We start from the raw sequence: 19,433 nt of genomic DNA on the forward strand, positions 1-19,433 counted from the left end.
TGAATAACAGTGAAATAATAAGGCTTGGACTACAGGTTATAGGAACGTTAACAGAAACTAATTTATTTATTGGGCAATTTAACACATAGATTAAAAAAAGAATGGTCGACGTTTCGACAGTGGCACTGTCTTCGTCAGGACAAAAAAAAAAAAAAAGTCCTGACGAAGACAGTGCCACTGTCGAAACGTCGACCATTCTTTTTTTAATCTATGTGTTAAATTGCCCAATAAATAAATTAGTTTCTGTTAACGTTCCTGTAATCTGTAGTCAAAGTCTTATTATTTCACTTTTATATATATACTATATATAGTATAACGACCTTCCTTAGGGCATATCATCCACTGTCAGACTATTCGCTGATGATTGCGTTGTCTACAGGGAAAATTACTATGCTGCTGATCGAGTACAGCAACAACAACAGCTTTATTTTGAGGGGATGGGAGCATCATTGCCAGGGGCAATGCTCTGCCCCATTGCTCGTGGTGCAGTAGAAGAGAGAAAACAACGCGAATCCAGAATCGCAAGGGGAGGTGGTGAAAAATGGAGGGTGAATGGTTGCAGCAGCTTTACATATCAACTGCCGACACTACCTAGGTGGAAATTTTTTCGCAAGTGGAACCACGTGCAAGTGCTGTAATAAAAAGATTCCCAGATTCCCATTTTGGAGAACCATGCAGAAAGCCTGAGCCTCTCAAGAAGGCACGTACGGGCTCAAGGGCTGACAAATTTGGTTGTCAGCACTTGGGCCGTCGCATGTTCATCCTTCTTGAGTGTGCTGCAAAGCTCAGAGTTATTCCTTCAGGACCTTTCCACCAGCTGGCCTGCGCGCATCTGGCATTGCCGACATGCACCTGAAGCTGAAAATACGTAGAGGCTCAGGAAAATTCAGCAAACCAGTAACAATATTAGGAAGGGAGCCGCCGATGTGTCAAGCAGAGACATCCTGACCAACCCATCACGTTCAGCCCCGAACACCTTTTTGCGCTTTTAGTTGGGCTCGATGAAAAGTTTTGTTAAGGGTGCTCGGCGTCATGAATACATTCAGGGACAGACGCTACAAAGCATCAAACGCCTGAGAACGTTCAAAGACCTATGAATGGTGGCTATGTTCAGGAAAACCAGGCAGCGAGATCAGTTTCGCGACGGCGAACTAGTGCGCTCCGCTGCGTTGCATCAAACGGACTCGTAACTACCGCCCTCTAAACCGGGCCCAAAAAGATTGCTCAAACGAACCGGCCTTACCTCTGAGTGTAGAGCATATGGTTATGGAGACATCAGCTGTTTCTTGTGTTATTTGTTATTTGAAGAGAATGCGTGGGGATGTGTGATTCACAGCAAATGTAAACTGTCAGAAGCAAAATTGCTGGTGATGCATTTATAGCTGAACCTGACAGCAAAGATCGCAGTGAATATACACAATTTCGTCGTGGCCGTATGGGTATTTAATGCTTGGATGTGTCTCTGTGTGTGTATACGTGTGGTAGCTTTGCAACACCGGTATGTGGAGAGAGTTTGATATGGCAGCATAAACCTATAGATAAAAAGTAAACTGCATACAGTTAACACCGCGAGGGACAACGTAAGACAGCCAATGACCCAATGCTGATGACATCTGCGGGGTGGTGGTTTGGGGACCGTATCAAGAACCTGTTTCTTTTTTTCTTTTTCCCGGAACGAGTAACAGAGTCGGTGGCATTTGCGGTGGCACACCCACCAGTTATCCACGGGAGATCTTTGAAGGCTAAATGCATACTGATGAGGTCATGTATGCAGATTCATGTACCCATCAATGGGCTAAGGGGTTACGTGCATAGAAGCGGGCGGGCGCGAATGTGCATAAGGATACTCCCTATGTATGTGAACCAAAAAAGAACAGGTGACTGTCTTTGTGTTATTCACTTCCAGGAAGCTGTGGGGATATACAGGTGGAAATTTTTGTACCAAACATAGGGTATTTGAAGCATCAGCAACTGCTACTATGATGCCCATAATGCCTCTTCCATGTGTATTCCTTTCCTCTATATGCATTTCTTTCTTTGTTGTATTCCTTCCGTCTGATGGCTCATACTAAAATCTCTCTCCTGAACCTCGACCCGTATGTCAACCATTGGATAACTCAATTTCTTTTCAAGCTTTCGTTCTCAGTCTCATGTAACCATCACATGTCTTCAACTGTTCCTGTCCTTTTGGGAGTGTCACAGGGCTCAGTTCTTTGTTCCCTCCTATTTCTTATATATGTTAACGACCTTCCTTCAGGCATATCATCCACTGTCAGACTATTCGCTGATGATTGCGTTGTCTACAGGGAAATCAATTCTCCTGCTGACCAACTATCCTTACAAAGCGACCTTGCCCCAATTCATTGTTGGTGTGACGAGTGGCAAATGCTCCTGAATACATCTAAGTGCTGCATCATGTCACTTTCTCGACGACGTGCCTCCTGTCTTCCTCCTTTCTGCTACATAATTAACAATAAAGCATTCATCGGAGCAGATTCCTACAAATATGTTGGCGTTCATCTATCTTCTAACTTAACTTGAAACGAACATATATTAATCACATCATGTCAAATGCTTCTCGCTCCTTGGACTTTGTCAGACGCACTCTAAGATTAGCCCCTGCTCATCTCAAACTTCTAACTTTCACCACCCTGGTACGAAGCAAGTCGAGTACGCATCTGCAATATGGGACCCTCCCTAAAACTATCTCCGTGAAGCCATTGAAGCCATTGAAAACTGCATTGCCTGCTTCATTGTCAGTGACTACTCTTCCACTACCTCCGTTTCCACGTGAAAAATAATTCTCAACCTTGAGGCACTGGAAGATTGTTGTGGCTTTGTCAGATTAACCCTCTTCCATAGATTTTTTTCACCTTGCCTTCTCAACAATACCCATCACTCGCCCGAGTGTCATTTTCCCTCGCTTCAATCACACTAACAAGGTCACTCGGTTGCACTCTATTCATTCTCTGAACCATTTTTTTGCACCACTACCATTGAGTGGAACAGCCTCCGATCATCAATCACAACTATTGATGACCATGCAGTTTTCCGTAGCTCCCTTTCTTCACCCGCAATTCCAGCGTTAGTTTTTTTTTTTTCCTCTTGCTTACCCGTTGGTGTTTGCTTTGATTTCTTATTTCTCTGTGGCTTTACCTTGTCAGTGTACCATGCCATGCTGTTCCAATGTACTGATGTTCCCACCCACATGTAATGTTCCCAGACCCATGGGTTTTTTTAAATAAATAAATAGTTAGTGAAGATAGCAGCAGCATTTTTCACAGGCTGTACATTTAGGGTGTTTTTAGATGGCTGTTAATAAACTGGAGCTTCCTCAACGTCAAGGTATGGTTAGGACTCTTTGGTGTTTCTTTTTTCATGAACACTGGCTGTGGGATTCAGTTCTTGTTAACAGATTCAGTGCCATGAAGGAGAAGAGTTGTGCAGAGTGTAAGAAAATATCATATTCTGGATGAAACTCCCCATTCATCATCTGAAAATAAAGTTGTTCCTTTTTGATGTGCACTTGCGTTACTGTGATCTACTCGGGTGAAAGTGAATATGAACATCCACTTGTAGCTTTGCCATATATATATATATATATAATATCCAGGAGATTACGTTCCTTACATTGGGGCACACACTCAACATCTTTTAGAGAAATCTGGAGCTACTAGATAGCATGAATATCAAATCTGCCCATGGCATAACACTACATGAAAAAATTAGTAAGAGTTGCAGGTTAATGTGAAAAACTTTCCTCCCAGTGTACTTAACTGAATGAACATGATCCCCAACAACAAGATAACTATGGTCTTGAAACACAGCTGTACACACATTAAACAGCCTCTTTTATGATCATCTGCACCTACTATATTGAAACATGCCATCTAAAACATGGTTACATCAATTTTAAGAAGTTGCTTTCATGACGTGATGTTGTGAATACCTGAAGCCCTTATATCTTCAATTTAATGCATGTTCCTTTGCCTTTAGCAGTGTCAAACTCGCCATCTGCAGCCAGTGAAGCTGTTCTGGTGTACGTGGGACTACATCAAGGCTGCTGTTAGAGACTTTTTCCCTTTTAATCAAGGTCTGCTTTTATAGCAGGAAGGTATTTCCATAACTGTCAAATAACAAAGATAACAAAATAAAATTTGTAATTAATTCCGTTCAGTAGTCATCCAAGTGAAGGTTCGAATACAACTCATTTAATACATGAAGTCAAGATTAGACGAACATTATACACATAGCCGGCTGACCATCAATCTGCACGTCCGTATATCACGGAGTCCACACCCGAAATAAGTGTTCTTTGCAACAGAACACACAAATATATGAGCATATAGAGACTTCAAGGCATACGTAAAATAGGAAGTATGTCTTGTTTGAATAGTATGTAGTATTTTTTGAATAGTTCGGCTGCTGCTGCATGCAAATCTGCATCTCTCAGTCAGCTGGACTCATGCAGTTTCACTTTGTCAGAACTGCTTGGTCCATGGCCAAATCAAGCCCACAACGCTCTGTGCTAAAAGCACTTCTAAACTCCTTGGACACCGTAGTACGTCAGCCCTTACTCTGAGGTGATTCATTATTGAATTTCACCACACTGCCACAAAGGGGTAGGACATCACCCCTGGCATTGAAACTCTCCAATCATTAAAGATGGTAAAAATCCCATTGCAGGGAAACACTTAAAGGACAGCAGACACTTTATTTTCCAACTTTAGTCACTCTCAAGTCATCATTAAAATAAAGTTGTTGCTCATGGGGATGTTTGGTTTGTATCGGGGGTGCTGTGAAGGCACACCCTAACATTCCACTCTTGCTGTCAACTGGTCACAGAAAATAATGCTACCTGATCAATACTTCACCATGAAGAAAGCAATGCCATAGTTTCCACTAGTCCTTGAAACCCTTGACTACACTTAAATAACTTTTTGAAGGCTTTGAAAACTGTAATTTTCCCACAGTCCTTGAAAACCTTGTCTTTGAATTTGCACCTTTTTCTTATTCCCACGGATCTGCAGTGCAAACTCTACATCTCCGATATGTACAGAATGGCTCGAAAACACAAGAATTAGCGCTCATTGTAATAACAACAGCTTCATTGCGAGATGATGAATGGGGAGTTTCATCGCCAAGGGCGATACTCTGCCTCATTGCTGGTGGTGATGCAGGGAATGAAATAATGAGCCCCTTCACAATAAGGATACCATTCTGGATACTATGGGACCATAGTATCCAAAAAGGTGAAGAGAGCTTTGAGGGCAGAGCGTTACTAGGCTGGATGTGGCCGGGGACCAAACAATTTTTAGAGAGAGAGACGGGGGCAAGTGTCCTGCTAGTGCCTAGACCTGGAGAGTGTGGTTCAGGAAGCTTGGTAGTGTGGGCAACGGAGAAGAATGTGCTCGAGATCTTCAACAGCACCGCAGTGACAGCATTGGGGAGAGTCAATTTGTCTCAGGCGGTAACACCACTGCGCTGTAAAAGCAACATTGAGGCACATTCGATGAACTAATGCGGCATCTTGACGAGAGGTATGTTGAGGCATGCAGAAAGCGAGCGCTGGATCAACTCTGCTCAGCATGGCTGGGGGAAGAATGTCAGCGGTCCGTCGGCGGGAAGCCAGGGAGGTCATGAGGCATCAAAGTACGGAACGACAATCCCCTCTCAGCAGCGCAATACGCGTCCGTCTCCGAGACGAGAGAGCTGCTTCTGCCACACTGTCGGTCAGTTCATTCCCTTCGACACCGCAGTGGGCCCATTGGAAAACCAGCCTGTGACCTGCTTCATAGCCAAGGTTGTAAGCCATTAAGACATCCATCACCAACGGTGTGGGTGAGCCTCGGATGCCCGAATTTTCAATAGCTTGCAGCGCAGATGTAGAGTCAGTGAACACGACCCATTCCCGTGGGGTAAAATCAACGATGTGCAGCAGAAAAAAAAGTACGGCATAGAGTTCCGCAGCTGTGGATGAGCTCATTCTAATAAGAATGAGTATTAGAAACAAGAAGTATGACGAATAAATGGCACCCTTCATTGTATTAATTTGCTTCCTTTCTTTCCTATGATCTTTAAAGGTACTGTAAAGCAGTAGACAAGCAGGATATGCTGGCGACGTGGCTTGAGACTTTGTTACTTGTAAATCCCATATGCGGAACCATACGACCGACAACGCTCTCTAAATATTTTTAATTTATCATGAAAAATCCGGCGTAGTGCAGCGGCGCTACGCCTGGTGTCGAACAACCCCCTGTGCAGCGGGCAACACTGTCGAATATGTATTATGCATGCAGCACTATTTTGTCGCGTTTTGTTCTTTTGGTGGCTATATTATTTCGTATCATATTTCCATAGGAGTGCAGAGACCCCTGTTTAGTGTGTTTTTTGCGAAATAAAATCAAAAAGAAACACAGCGCTGTTCGGCTGTCGGGCCCAGTGTTATACGCATGCAACGTGGTTGCCGCCGTACGCGGCTGAGAGTACGAATCCCTTCCGAATACTAATACAGTGTTGCCCATAATCTTTAATTGTAATTTTCTAATTAACTGCACCACCGATTGGAATGAAATTTGCGCCGTTTTTGTACTGATGGCTTGGACTATCGAATAGCCATGCTGAATAAAATTCGGCTTCTGCTGCTTTACAGTACCTTTAACATTAAGAGACCTTCAATCATCGATGAAAGTCACTGAAAAGGTTAGCCAGCTGTAGGACTCGAACCCACACCTTCTGGATTACCGGTCCAGGACTCTACCAATTGAGCTAAGCTAACACGCCTTCTCAGCGACTTCCAAGGATGCGTCATCTGAAGGGACAAACCAGCCACTCTCTCTCACTCATCCTCCTTTCACTCTTACATTTTTGCTCACTTATAAACACATTTATGCGACGGGGCCGACACAAGCAGCAACTGTTGAACATGAGACAACTGATGTTCTGAGGCTGGAACAACATAGAAGTATGTATGTTTTTGTCCCTTCTATGTTGTTCCAGCATCAGAACATCAGTTGTCTCATCCTCAATCATGTTTGTGATCACTATTTATGCTAGGGACCCCTGGCAAGGGGTATTAGATAATGAGGAGGACTGAAAAAGGTGCGATACCAGCTACTTCATTGAATGCAGCACTCCCCATGCAGCTATTCTGTCGTGTGATGACTCTAGCTTATAAATATTTTCGTGAAATATGGATAGCCATAACACTTAGACCCCTGGCAGAACGACAGTTGAACCTTGAAAGGTCCTTGAAACACCCTTGAATTGTTTATCCAAAATTGTTTGGGAACTGCATTCTCTTCTGAGTAATATTTATCTGACTTGCGGGAAAACATGTGGAAAGTAGGTCTGTACTTTTATGCACTGTGCACAGCCCTTGTATGTTACAAAAATTCAGTCTGCAAAATAGAAAGCCTCATTATTCAGCTCATAAAACTCCTCAGCTAAATGGTTTCTTCAGAGGCGTAGAAAGTACAACGTGACAAGCAGATGGGCGATTACAAATCACTGACTCAGGTGAAATCCTCCACCCTCTACGTGCATAAGTTTTTTTTAAAACAAACTGTGTCATGGTATATGGAATTTGAGACGTTTTGTGAGGTGTTTGGAGATTAATGATGAAAGGCTGATGAGGCTTTGTATGTATTTGTCCTTTCTATGCATTCCAGCCTGAGAACACCAATTGCCATCATGTTTGGAGAGTCCCGTTCTAATTTTTCTCAACTCTATTTTTTAATCAAACTTTTCTACGCTAGTTATTATGCCATAACCTTCACACTATTGGTCTGTAGTTACTGTCAACAACAGGTCTGTAGCACCTTGTGCCATATAGAAGTAATACATAAGTAAAATACATGATCCGTATGAGTTTTTAGGAGTGTGCATGAGTTTGTGGAATGCCATCTTGACTACTTTCCACATACCTAGAATTCAGACATAGTTCACACAACTTAATAATAAATTACCCGCAGTGACAACCTCTCGGCGACAGACATTGCTCCTACACGGATGATGAAGTCAACGTAATTTCTTGGAGATGAGAAGATATGCAGTGACAGTAAAAAAAGGATGCAACGCGACGTACACCAAACTGTACACCACTGCTAGAATGAACACCCGGCACTGCTTTGACAGCGACAAAGCAATACCCCAATACATATATTTTAACTCAAGAGCAGCAAAATAAAATACACGCAGTACTAATCAACACAAGCAGTCAACCGCAGCACGTCAAAATATGAGATCGTCGAAAAGGCTATGCAACACAGGTTTCGTCTTGTCTGGTTAATCCTGTTTATTCCCCGTCCACCAAGCACAGCAGAACAGATCACTCACACAAGTCCATCAACCGACATTTTCATCAAAGAACAATAAATCGCAGAAGCACACGGGCGAGCTTGTACCTGGTACTTCCGGCAGATATTCTCGTCCCCAGGAGAACTCACTGAGGGAGGGAACTACCAGGAACTACATTAGACGCGGATGCAGAGAGCCTCGGCTGCTCATCTTGTCGACCAATCACAGAGGGTTTATTTCGAGGGTTTTATTTCGCTGGATTGATAGTACAAAGTTTATGTTTACGTCTTTATTTTTCCATCGTGGATATGTACACGATTGATTTTGACGTGTTTGTTTCGAGGGTTTTATTGTTATAGGATTGATTTTTCAGGGTTTAATTTTTACATGGTGTATTTCAGCGGACTCCCCATGGGGCTGGGGGCATCTTTCGATGTCGGTTGTTTGTTGGCGTAGAAATGTGATTGAAGACTTATTTTGACGGGAAAAACGTCCTCTTTTCAATGGCACTGGTCACCCGTACACGCGGCTTTCTGCTTTCTGGATGTAGCGCGAGGAGAGCATGGCGGAGAGCCGTTACAGCCAGGTGGCGCCATTGGAGCTTGGAATTCCTCCAGCTCAATTGGAAGGGAAATCTTAGAAGCGTTCGGACGCATGTCCAGAGAGCTCTCGTTCGGGAAGCGTCTTTCGTCGTAGTTTTGGTGGTTTTGGTGCCCCGCAGTGCTGTGACTGTATTTCATGCCTTACTAGTGGTATCTGGACCTGTTTCTGTGTGTGTACCTTGGAAGACCGAAAGCTGTTGGATTTCGTGAATTGAAGGTGAGTTGTGTCCATGTAATGCCATGTTTCGTGCAAATTTTGCTTTGTGTTCTTCCTAGCGTGTGGGTTCCTATAACTTTATCCGCTCAGTGCGATTATTACCCTATTGTTACCTATTTCCTTATCCTCCATCTGTAATCTTGTGCTCTTACCCTGTTGGTTAACCTGTATCATCACTTAACATCAGGTTGATATCATGTGTGATGCTTCAGCGGCCCTGCTACAGGGTACCGGTGCTCTAAAGATACAGATCTTCCTTTTTTATTAATTCATAATAACTGAGCTTGGGTCATGCATATTTTCCCCGAGTGTGGAAGGAATATGTACAGAATGTAAATAATTGCGGATATTATAACTCAACGTGCATTGTTTTCACCCTGTTCAGGTAATGCCTTACTGACACCCTTGCTGTAGCCCCACTTGTCATAGTTAATTGATCTTACTGCTAACAAACAAAACCAGTGTCTTTGGACCACAAGTAACAGCATATGTGGAACGTCTGGTTAACCTGTGCACGAGTTTGGCATATTTTATGTGACACATAATGTATTATCCCTTGTTAAATCTAGCTTCCTAACTCACTTTATTTTTCAGATGCCTACAAGAGATATATCTTAGAGCTATCATCTAGCATGATCTGTAAAGGTGTTGAAGACGCTGTACATCAGGCAAGAGTGTGATTGTTCAACAGACATGTCAGAGGGATGATGAACGATATCAATAAAAAAAAATAGAAGCTGCATGATTTGTTATTTCCTAATATACACAGCACAAAAGGGTGCACAAATTATACAGGATCACCACGAGAGACTTGGACCTATTTGCATGTAGGACCCAACGTAGGTCCCACAATCAAATAGGATCCTGTTTATATGTAGGATCGCATTTGCATGTAGGTCCCACAACCAAATAGGATCCTGTTTATATGTAGGATCGCATTTGCATGTAGGACCCACAATTAAACAGGATCCTATTTGTATGTAGGTTCCTTCATCATGTAGGACCTGGTGTCATAATACCATATGGAGTCAAGTAGGAATTTCCAATAGGGTGTCTTCCCGCATTGCATCGCAAACAACGATCAGCATCAATATAGCGTCGGCGACCGGCTGACAACGGGACAACAATAGAGCACGGCGAGGGAGGTCGCTTAGCCGTGAGGCCGTGATGTCGCATGACGCGATTCAAGTTAGGCTCCTCCTAATGGCCAAACTCTCCCCATAAACGGCTCTGCATTCGTTGAGGTCGGACGCGTTTGTTCTCGCATCTGGATTTTCGCGTTTCGTTGTGGCTCAGGGCTCCTCTGGTGCACTGAACTGCTGTGGACGTGTTATTCTGCTCTACAGGTGATGCCTGGACATGCTTTCTTGTGTGCGTGTTGGAAGATACGTCCAGAAGCTCTTAGATTTGGTGAAGTAAAGGTTAGTTGCGTGCCAGTAGTGTCATGTTTCGTGCTTCTTATTCAGTATCCTTTCCAGCATGTGGGTTCGCCCTACTTTATGCTCTCAGTGTGAATATTACCCTTGTGATTCCTATTACGTTATCTCTATCCGTTAGCTCAGTGTCCCTATTGGTCCAACGCCTATCAGGGTGAAGATGTCACATGTGATGCTCCAGTGGCCCCGCTACTTACGACGAATTTGTGAATTTCAGATGCTTTTCGCGGATGGATTTGCGTGAACAACGCAGATGAGCCAGCACACACACGACGTGGGAAAATGAACAGATACGTCACGGAAATGTTGAAAGACAGCAAGTAAGTCGCGTCAAAGTACGCTGCAGAGCTCTTCACTCATTTGTGTTTACTGTGAAACAGATGAGGCATACACCTCACCCATGCAACTCCGTCATCTGCTCCACGGCAGTGCAAGCCTCTACAGCTGTGTCCTTGAATGTAAAAAATTGTGAATGGTATTAATAAATAAAGGGAAGTAGACGGTATTTTATTGTACTCCTCTCTTATTATTTTTGTTCATTGCATGTGTATGCATGTATCGCAACAGCCAAATTTCATACCGTGTCCCCATGCACACAGTGTACAGATCATATAGGAGACTCAGGTCCTACATCTCCTATAATACCTATATTGCTCCTATAAAACCTACACCACTTGGTACACCACTTATAGGTCCTATATCCAATAACATCATGTGAGGATCTACATATAGGATTTTCCAGTAGGGACGGTCCATGTGAGAATGTATGTCCGAGCAGAACAGACTTCAGACTTCATTTTTTCTTTCTGTCATCATTTATACAAAAACTATGTAATTAACAGTACCACTAGGCAAGCCTGTGATGTGGTTCTGCATACATGAATACTACAGAAAAAGAATATGCAATATCATATACATGCAGCCAATGTATATAAAAAGCAACGTAAGAGATTAAGTTAGAGTAGGGGGCAGTATCGTAACAACAACAAGATACTTCAGCTTAGGCACAGTGATCACTGAAAAAAAAAACAAAAAAACGAGAGTCTCTTTTTAAAGGCATAAAGCGCAGGGAAAATTGCGGATAACAACAGGAAGACTGTTCCAGTTCTTACCGGAAAAATAGCAAAACGAAAACATCCCAAAGTCAGTACGAGGATATGGCAAACCCAACATAAAATCATCAGCTCGACGGTCGTAAACACTTGTGCTAAAATGAGGAGTTGTTGAACAGGAATTCACAAGATTATTGATTATTTTATACAAGAGTATCAAGCACTTATACTTGATAAGCACAAAAAACGGCCAAATGTGCAACAAGGAAAATGCAAATGTAACAGTGTCATGGAGTGGTATTTGTAGCATTATACGTAGCGCTCTTTTCTGCAAAACATACAGATCACGGAGTGGGATTCATATGTCAACCCGTAAACTTCTACTGCATATGAGATGTGGCTATGAAATAAGGAATAATAAATCATTAGTAGGCTCCGTATTGGCAGGATGAATTTTAGCCGTGATAACGCATATAATCCACTTGTGACTTTCTTTCTGACATGCTCAATATGAAATCGCCATGACAAGTGAGAGTCGATGTGCAGCCCGAGAAACTTTATATTTTCAGCATTTTTAAGTTCGATATCCCTGAAACGTAATTCTAAGTTACTTGTGTCTAGCACTCTTTGTTTAGGGTGGAAAATAATGTAGCAAGACTTATCAAGGTTAGGTCTTAATTTGTTTATACAAAGCCATACACTCAAAGACAGCTGTGCGTAATGCGTTAACAGACGTTATGCGTAAACACTCCTTCTTATGAGAAGCAAACCGGGAACGTGGTTATTGTATGTACGTATCACAATGCACAACGCAGTATTAAAATAATTTTGTCCCCCTATGCTCGTCCCCCGGCAGACAACCGCAGGATGTACGCAACTGACCATCACTGGAAGCTATCTAATGACGACACTCTGTGGCCCTCCTCCAGACATCCCATCGCGGATGGGGACGTGATGACACCTTGAGGAAGTCCTGAGTTCCGCGGGTGTTCTTGAGGGGTAGATATGGTACGATGGCGTCAAACCTAAGGCACAGTTCAGCACCAGGAAGCTGCTCGAACATTTCTTCAATCAATCTCAATTTCGTCATCGCCAGTGGATCCTCCAGCAGCACCGGAAGTACTAGCTCCGTAATTGTCGATGGAATCGACTATACTCTTGTAATCCAGCGAAAATGCTAGATCCCTCGCCGTACGATTTCGGTTGTCCTTCAGGTCGACGTTGGAGTTCTTGTCAAGGAGAAACTGAACAATCGCTCCGTCGCCAGCCATAGTCGCCCAGTGCAGCGGTGTGTAGCCATCTTTGTCTTGAACGTTAACGTCAGATCCCGCATCGAGAAGTGACTTCACGATGTCTGGGTAAGCCATATAGGAGCACCAATGGAGAGCTATCCTCTTGAAGTCATCCTGAACATTCACGTCGACTTTATGCTCTATGAGTAACTCCACAATAGCCTTGTGTTCATTCGTCGCGGCTACGTGCAAGGCTGTTAAACCTTTTTGGTCTCGAGCGTTTATGTCTGCACCAGCTTCGAGAAGCGCTTTCACGGACTCCGTGTTTCCATTGTACGCTGCCCAGTACAACGCCGTGCGATTCTTTTCGTCCAGGGCATCCACGTTGGTGCTCTCAACTTCTTTCATTTTCTTTATGACCTCAGTGTGTCCGTTTGTGGCAGCCCACTGTAGCGGAGTCTTCCCTATTTTGTCCGGTGCATTCTGATCTGCATCCTTAAGTAGGCCGACAACCTCCGTGAACCCACGAATCCCTCCCCAGTGCAGGGGTGTCAGCTTATTTTCGTCGCCAATGTCCAACTTGATACCTTCTTTCTTGATGAGCAACTCTACGACCTCCTTAGCATTACTGGCAACTCCCATGTGCAATGCTGTCAAACCGTTCTTTGCTTGGATGTTGACGTCGATGTTTTCTACCCTGAGTAGCCTTTCGACTGCTTGAGGTTTGTCCATAAATGCCGCCCAATGCAGCGCAGTTCGATAGTTCGAGTCTTTGGCGTTGACATCTGAATGGGGCAGCAGCATTTCCATAATCTCCATGTGACCATTGTACGCCGCAATAGCTAACGGCGTTAATTCGTTGTCGTCCCCTTGTTTGGCCAACGACGGGTCCTTTTGCAGTAGTTGCTCGACAGATTTGATGTCGTTCATGTACGCACATCTGTGCAGCGGTTTCCAACCACTTTCATCCGCTGCCATTGTGCAGTGTGGAAGGTGCTATCGGCTGGTGTCACGGAGTGACGCTGGCAGATCAGGATGTGGCCGTAGTTTGATAGTTGCGATGATCCTGCGGAGATATTGCGTATGGTATAGTAAGAGCCAATGACAGCATAACAGTTGATCGCATTTAAAGTGATAGGCGACACACCCTTTTGATATATTCAGGCTATCCAAGCTAAATGCGAACATATCTCTTAAATATATACATACAGATATTTATGTATGACTTTTTCCGAGGGTGGACTCAGTTTGCATTATACCATAGGGTGATGGGCACTTCTTAAAAGGGCATTATCAAGCTCCTAAGGCAGTGCCTTAATTAACTTTCAATTTAATTCGCTTTTTAATTCCAAAAGCTACGAAGTTGTCCCAATAAGAACATCTGGTACCTTTGGTTACCTGATACCGGAGCCGTTTTCGTAACAAAAATCAGTTCGATGGATCGACCGCAAAAAATTCGTGAAAGAACACCATTTTTCTTTATTTTGTTCATTGCGCAACTTCGGAGACACGGCTTTCTTTCGAAGGGTGAAGGGACACAGTGCTGCCTCATGCGTCTAAGATGAGCTTCAACTTGCGGAAACAAAACACAAACAAATGTATGGGGTGACTCCATATGGGCATTTGCTCACCCCATACATTTGTTTTTGTTTTGACCTAAGGGACCAGATTTTCACATTGGGACAGCTTCGTAGCTTTCATTATTAAAAAGTTAATTATGAAAATGAATTAAGGCATTGCCTTAGGAGTTTGCTAATGCCTTCGTAAGGAGTGCCCTTCAGCCTATGCTATCACGCAATTGATTTCGTCTCGGAAAAAGTGATATACCGATATTTTTCAAAAGATATGCAGGCATTATAGCTGGGACACCCTGTATAATTATGGAGTAAGGTGATCAATAAACCTCTACCCGAGAAACGTCAACATGACGTTGGTAGACACACCGAAACCAAAACAGATCGGAAGGGGAGTGCTGGGTTCCACGAATGGGGACTTGTTCGCTGCCTCCTATTGAAAGAAAAGTAGGACCGAAGATCGCGTCCTTTTCAGAGACCATCGTAATCCCCTCAAGACCGTGGCTTTCGGGCGCGATCTTGTTCGCCACTAGCATTGAACGTAGTTCAACTCTACCAAACTCGTGGCGCTGTCGAACCTTATGACGTCATTTGTTTACAATCAGGTAGAGGTCTATTGCACTCTTATAGAACCCTCAGTTTCGAATGATAATACATGATCATACTCTGTGCTTGAAGGTTGCGTCATCCAAAGCATAAAAAAAACAAAAAAACAAAAAAACTACTGAAACATAATGCTCAAAGTGGCCCAGGAATTGCAAGACACGCTAATGCTTAGGCTTTGGAGCGGTCAGTACAACGAAGGCACCCAAACAGAATTCATTATGTGTCACCCGGCAACAAACGCGAGAAATGAAAACGAAGTGTCACCTAGAGTGAAGAAACGAAGAATGAACAGGCCGAACCAGTACAAACCGAAGTAACTATACAATAGTTAGCGCATCAAAATCGTCAGGACAATTGACGTTCCGCAAAACGGTGTGACTTTCAGCAGACAGCTAAGAATTTTTAGAAAGAACTGATGACAAATGTTTTTGCATCGTGGCACTGTACAGATCTCTACCCGAGAAACGTCATCATGACGTTGGTAAACGGACTGAAACCGAAACAAATCGGAAGAAGAGGTCTGGGCTCCACGAATGGGCACTCGTTCTCTGCCTCCTACTGAAAGAAAAGTAGGACCGAAGGTCGCGTCCCTTTCAGGGGCCATCGTTCCCCTCAAGACCGTGGCTTTCGGGGACGAACCGTAGTTTAACCCTACCAAAATGGAGGCTTTGTCGAACGCTATGACGTCATTTGTATACAAGCAAGGAGAGCTCTATTGGTAGGGTGAGATAGGTATGTCGTTTTAGATGCCCCGCTCATAGACAGCCAAATAGGGCTTCTAAGCAGTGCATACTTAATTTCTTTTTGTTTCCCTTAGTTTTCATTTTCTTTATTTTTTTGCTTTTTCGAACAGCAACTACATGGTGATGTTCTGACGACCGTGGGTACGATACTGAATGTCCAACTTCGATTTCCACACTTGGATGGCCTTAGACAAACAGGTGGCTCAAGCTGCCGTTAAATCAGCGTCAAACAGCGGAGGTTACCATCTTGTGGAACGCAGTTGCCAGACCCGGAAACACGAAGTTCGCCCGTGACGGCGACACAGAACGCCGCCGTTGTATTTTTGTCATATTTTAAGCAGAAAGCTGAGACAGGTGTAGCCGGTGGAGGAAGGGTTTTTAATAACAGTCGGAAGGCATAGAAGCCGAGACCAGGATCAATTGGCCACGGTCTCGCGTGATGGTCAGAGCGATGGGGATGATTGCGATCCGTGATCTTCTTCACATATTTGCTTAAACAAATGAATTTATTGAGAACAACAACTAACAACAACCTTATTTGAAGATGGAGAGTGGGGAGGTTCATCGTCAGAGGCGATACTCTACCCCATTGCTGGTGGGGATGTGGGGAACAAAGAAAATAATGAGCCCCTTTGCAATAACGATTGAAGTCCGATGGTGTTCAGAAATTTCAAAAGAGGTTTGAGCGCAGATCGTTGCTGGGCTGGATTGGGGCAGGGACCAAGCAATTTCGATAGGGAGAAGGGGCGAGAGTCCAGCTGACTGAGAGACTCGGGGAGTGCACTTCGGGAAGATTGGTCGTGTGGGCAATGAAGAAGAATATACTCCAGATCCTCAAGAGCACCACAGTGGCAGCAGATGGGAGAGTCAACTTGTCTCAAGCGCACTCTTTAAAAAAAGGGTGTACCTTAACTCCTTTCCTTGCCACCCTTTTGGAGAGTACAATTACGCTCAAAAGGGTGTCTCCTCACTCCCTCAAGGGAGTAGCATAACAGCTTCTCCCTGCAGGGGAGTAATATTACTCTCCAGTAGGGAGAAAGGTGTTATGCTACTCCCTGGAGGGAGTGAGGAGACACCCTTTTGAGCGTAATTGTACTCTCCAAAAGGGTGTTATATATGTGGCAAAAAAAGGAGTTAAAGTACACCCTTTTTTTAAGAGTGCGGCAACGCCACTGAGCTGTAAAGGCCACATCGAGGCGCATTCGGTGGATTAATGCAGCATGTTGACGAGAGGTGTTTCGTGGCATGCGGAAAGCGAGCGCTGGATCAACTCTGCTCAACATAGATGGGGGAGTATGTCGGTTGTCCATTGGCGGGAAGCCAGGGGTGTCACGAGGCGTCGCAGAATGGAACGGCGGTCTCCTCTCAGCACAACAATACTGGGCCGTTGCCGATACGAGGGTGCTGCTTCTGCGGCGCTGTCCGCTTGCTCGTTCCCCACGACACCACAATGGGCTGGAACCCACTGGAGAACTAGCCTGTGGCCTGCTGCATAGATAGTGTGGTAAGCCATTAACACATCTGTGACTAGGGGTGCGGATGGGCTTCGTATGCCGGAATTTTCAGTAGCTTGAAGTGCAGATTTGGAGTCTGTGAAGACTGCCCATTCCCGCGGTGTAAAATCAGCGATATGTTGTAGAAAGAAAAGGATGGCATATAGAGTTCCGCAGCTGTGGAGGAAGTTGGATGTGAAAGGCGTCTTCCGTGCACTACGCCTTCGGATGGTATGACGAATGCTGAGGCGGACTTGTTGTTTCGGCATGCGCCATCTGTATATGCTGCCGTAAACGTAGAAAACTTCTCGTCTACCACAGCATGGAAATGGGCTCGGAGGACTTGAGGGGGGACCTGATCTCTTCTTTCCAGAACGTTTGCAAGGCACGAAAGTCGGCGGCACCGGGAGAGACCAGGGGGCATCCGGCGGTATAATACCCTTAGCTATAAAGCCAGTGAGAGTCTGACGTGTCCTCTGCATTACTCGATAGAAGTCGCTTTCAGGGCGGTGTCGAATTTTCCTGAGGAGCAGGTGACGGCGAATGTGAGCACGCAAACGTAGGAAGTGCCGAGCCGTTTCACGTTGACGTAGAACCTCAACCGGGAGTTCACCAGCTTCAGCCAGTACGTGCAGTGTTTCAGCCATTCTTGGGACTCCGAGGCAGCCACGGCGGCTTCGAGCAAACAGGGACCGAAGGGTATTTAATGATGTTGTTGATATCCTGTGCAGAATACGAAGGCTGTAAAGCACAGTCGCCCTCACCAACGCCGCGTGAACTGCGGGCTGGGAACGCTTATCACAGCCCCATTCTGAGCCAGAAAGATGTTGAATTCCGCGGAGCCAGCGCTGCACTTTAGTTTCAAGGTGTTTAATGTGGCGAGCCCAGCGCAAGTCCGAGTCGATTACAACGCCAAGAAAGCAGTGGAAATGTACCGGCTCAAGCTTCTTGGCACCAACCCAAAGAGGGAAATTGGTCATAGCTTTGCGCGTGAAAGGGAGCTCGACGCACTTTTCGGATGAAAGGTCCATTCCAAGGTGTTTGAGGTACGTATGTACATTATTTAAAGCGAGCTGCAGGTGACGCTGTATGGCTGGGCGTGATTTTCCTACTGTCCAAAGGGCGACGTCATCTGCATACACGGAAAACAACACTTTGCGTGGAATTACTGATTGTAGGCCGGCCATCACCACATTAAAGAGTGTCGGACTGGGAATACTACATTGGGGGACTCGTTGAGGAACAGAATGCTGAGGGCTTTGGCCTTGGGACGTAAGGACAGCGACAGTTCGGTCCGTAAGGAAGTCTTGGAGCCAGATGACGAGCCGACTGGATATATCCAGTCTGCTCGTCATCTGGCTCCAAGACTGGCTCCAAGACTGTGCTCGTTTGGGGTATACCCCAAACGAGCACAGGGCGTGCAGCACACAAATGTGCGAGACGGTATCATATGCGCGCTTGATGTCGAGGAAAACCGATAGGACGATCCGCCAATGAGCACGAGCATGTTGGACTGTAGAGACTAGGTCGAGAATTCGATCCGTGGAGCTTCGGTGGCGACGAAACCCAGCCACTTCTTGAGGGAACGCACCGTGTTTTTCGAGCCACCAGTCGAGGCGATGCAAAACCATTCTCTCCACCAGTTTCCCTATACAGCTTGTCAGGCTCACATGGCGAAAGGGGGATAGGGCATTTGGGGGCTTGCCTGGTTTTAAGATGGGAGCAACCAATGCCTCGTTCCAGGTAGGTGGTAAAGATCCTTGTTGACAAGACGTATTATACACATGAAGGAGTGCTTGGAATGACCGTCCGTCAAGGTTTCGCAGTGCGGCATAAGTGATATTATCGGGTCCCGGGGACGAGCCGGCGTTCACAAGCTTCAACGCTGCCTTTAGCTCGATTAGTGTGAAGTCGCAGTCCATTACTTCTGGTGGACGGGGCCAGTCTTGGTGAAGTTCAGCCGTCAAACTGTGGACAAAACTGCGATGTAGCGGTGTCGTCGAGGCAGCCGCCGGTACGTTAGTACCACACAAAAGTCCGTCGCTAGCGTGTTTTCATGTACACCCTTAATGATAGCCAATGCCGCGAGAGGATTCTTTTGAGGAGACGCCTCCTTCAAGTTGTGAAGTGGTGAAGTTCATTTGTAAGAGTGTACACTCTTAAAAATTAACTTCACCGCA

At 44.9% G+C, this 19,433-nt stretch overlaps 1 protein-coding gene across 2 annotated transcripts in view; it reads right to left on the minus strand.

Annotated features, from left to right (window-relative positions):
- Nucleotides 1-11,039: 11,039 nt before the first annotated feature.
- The window catches only part of LOC135374152 (serine/threonine-protein phosphatase 6 regulatory ankyrin repeat subunit B-like), a 51,821-nt gene continuing 43,427 nt past the window's right edge, over nt 11,040-19,433 (minus strand). For both annotated transcript variants that reach the window (XM_064607172.1, XM_064607171.1), the window contains exon 2: nt 11,040-13,903. In XM_064607172.1, the coding sequence (XP_064463242.1) occupies nt 12,673-13,815 (1,143 nt within the window). In that variant the 5' untranslated portion in view covers nt 13,816-13,903 and the 3' untranslated portion in view covers nt 11,040-12,672. The remainder of the gene's footprint in view (nt 13,904-19,433) is intronic.

This window comes from Ornithodoros turicata, unplaced genomic scaffold (genome assembly GCF_037126465.1).
Source record: "Ornithodoros turicata isolate Travis unplaced genomic scaffold, ASM3712646v1 Chromosome45, whole genome shotgun sequence".
Classification (NCBI taxonomy): Eukaryota; Metazoa; Arthropoda; class Arachnida; order Ixodida; family Argasidae; genus Ornithodoros; species Ornithodoros turicata.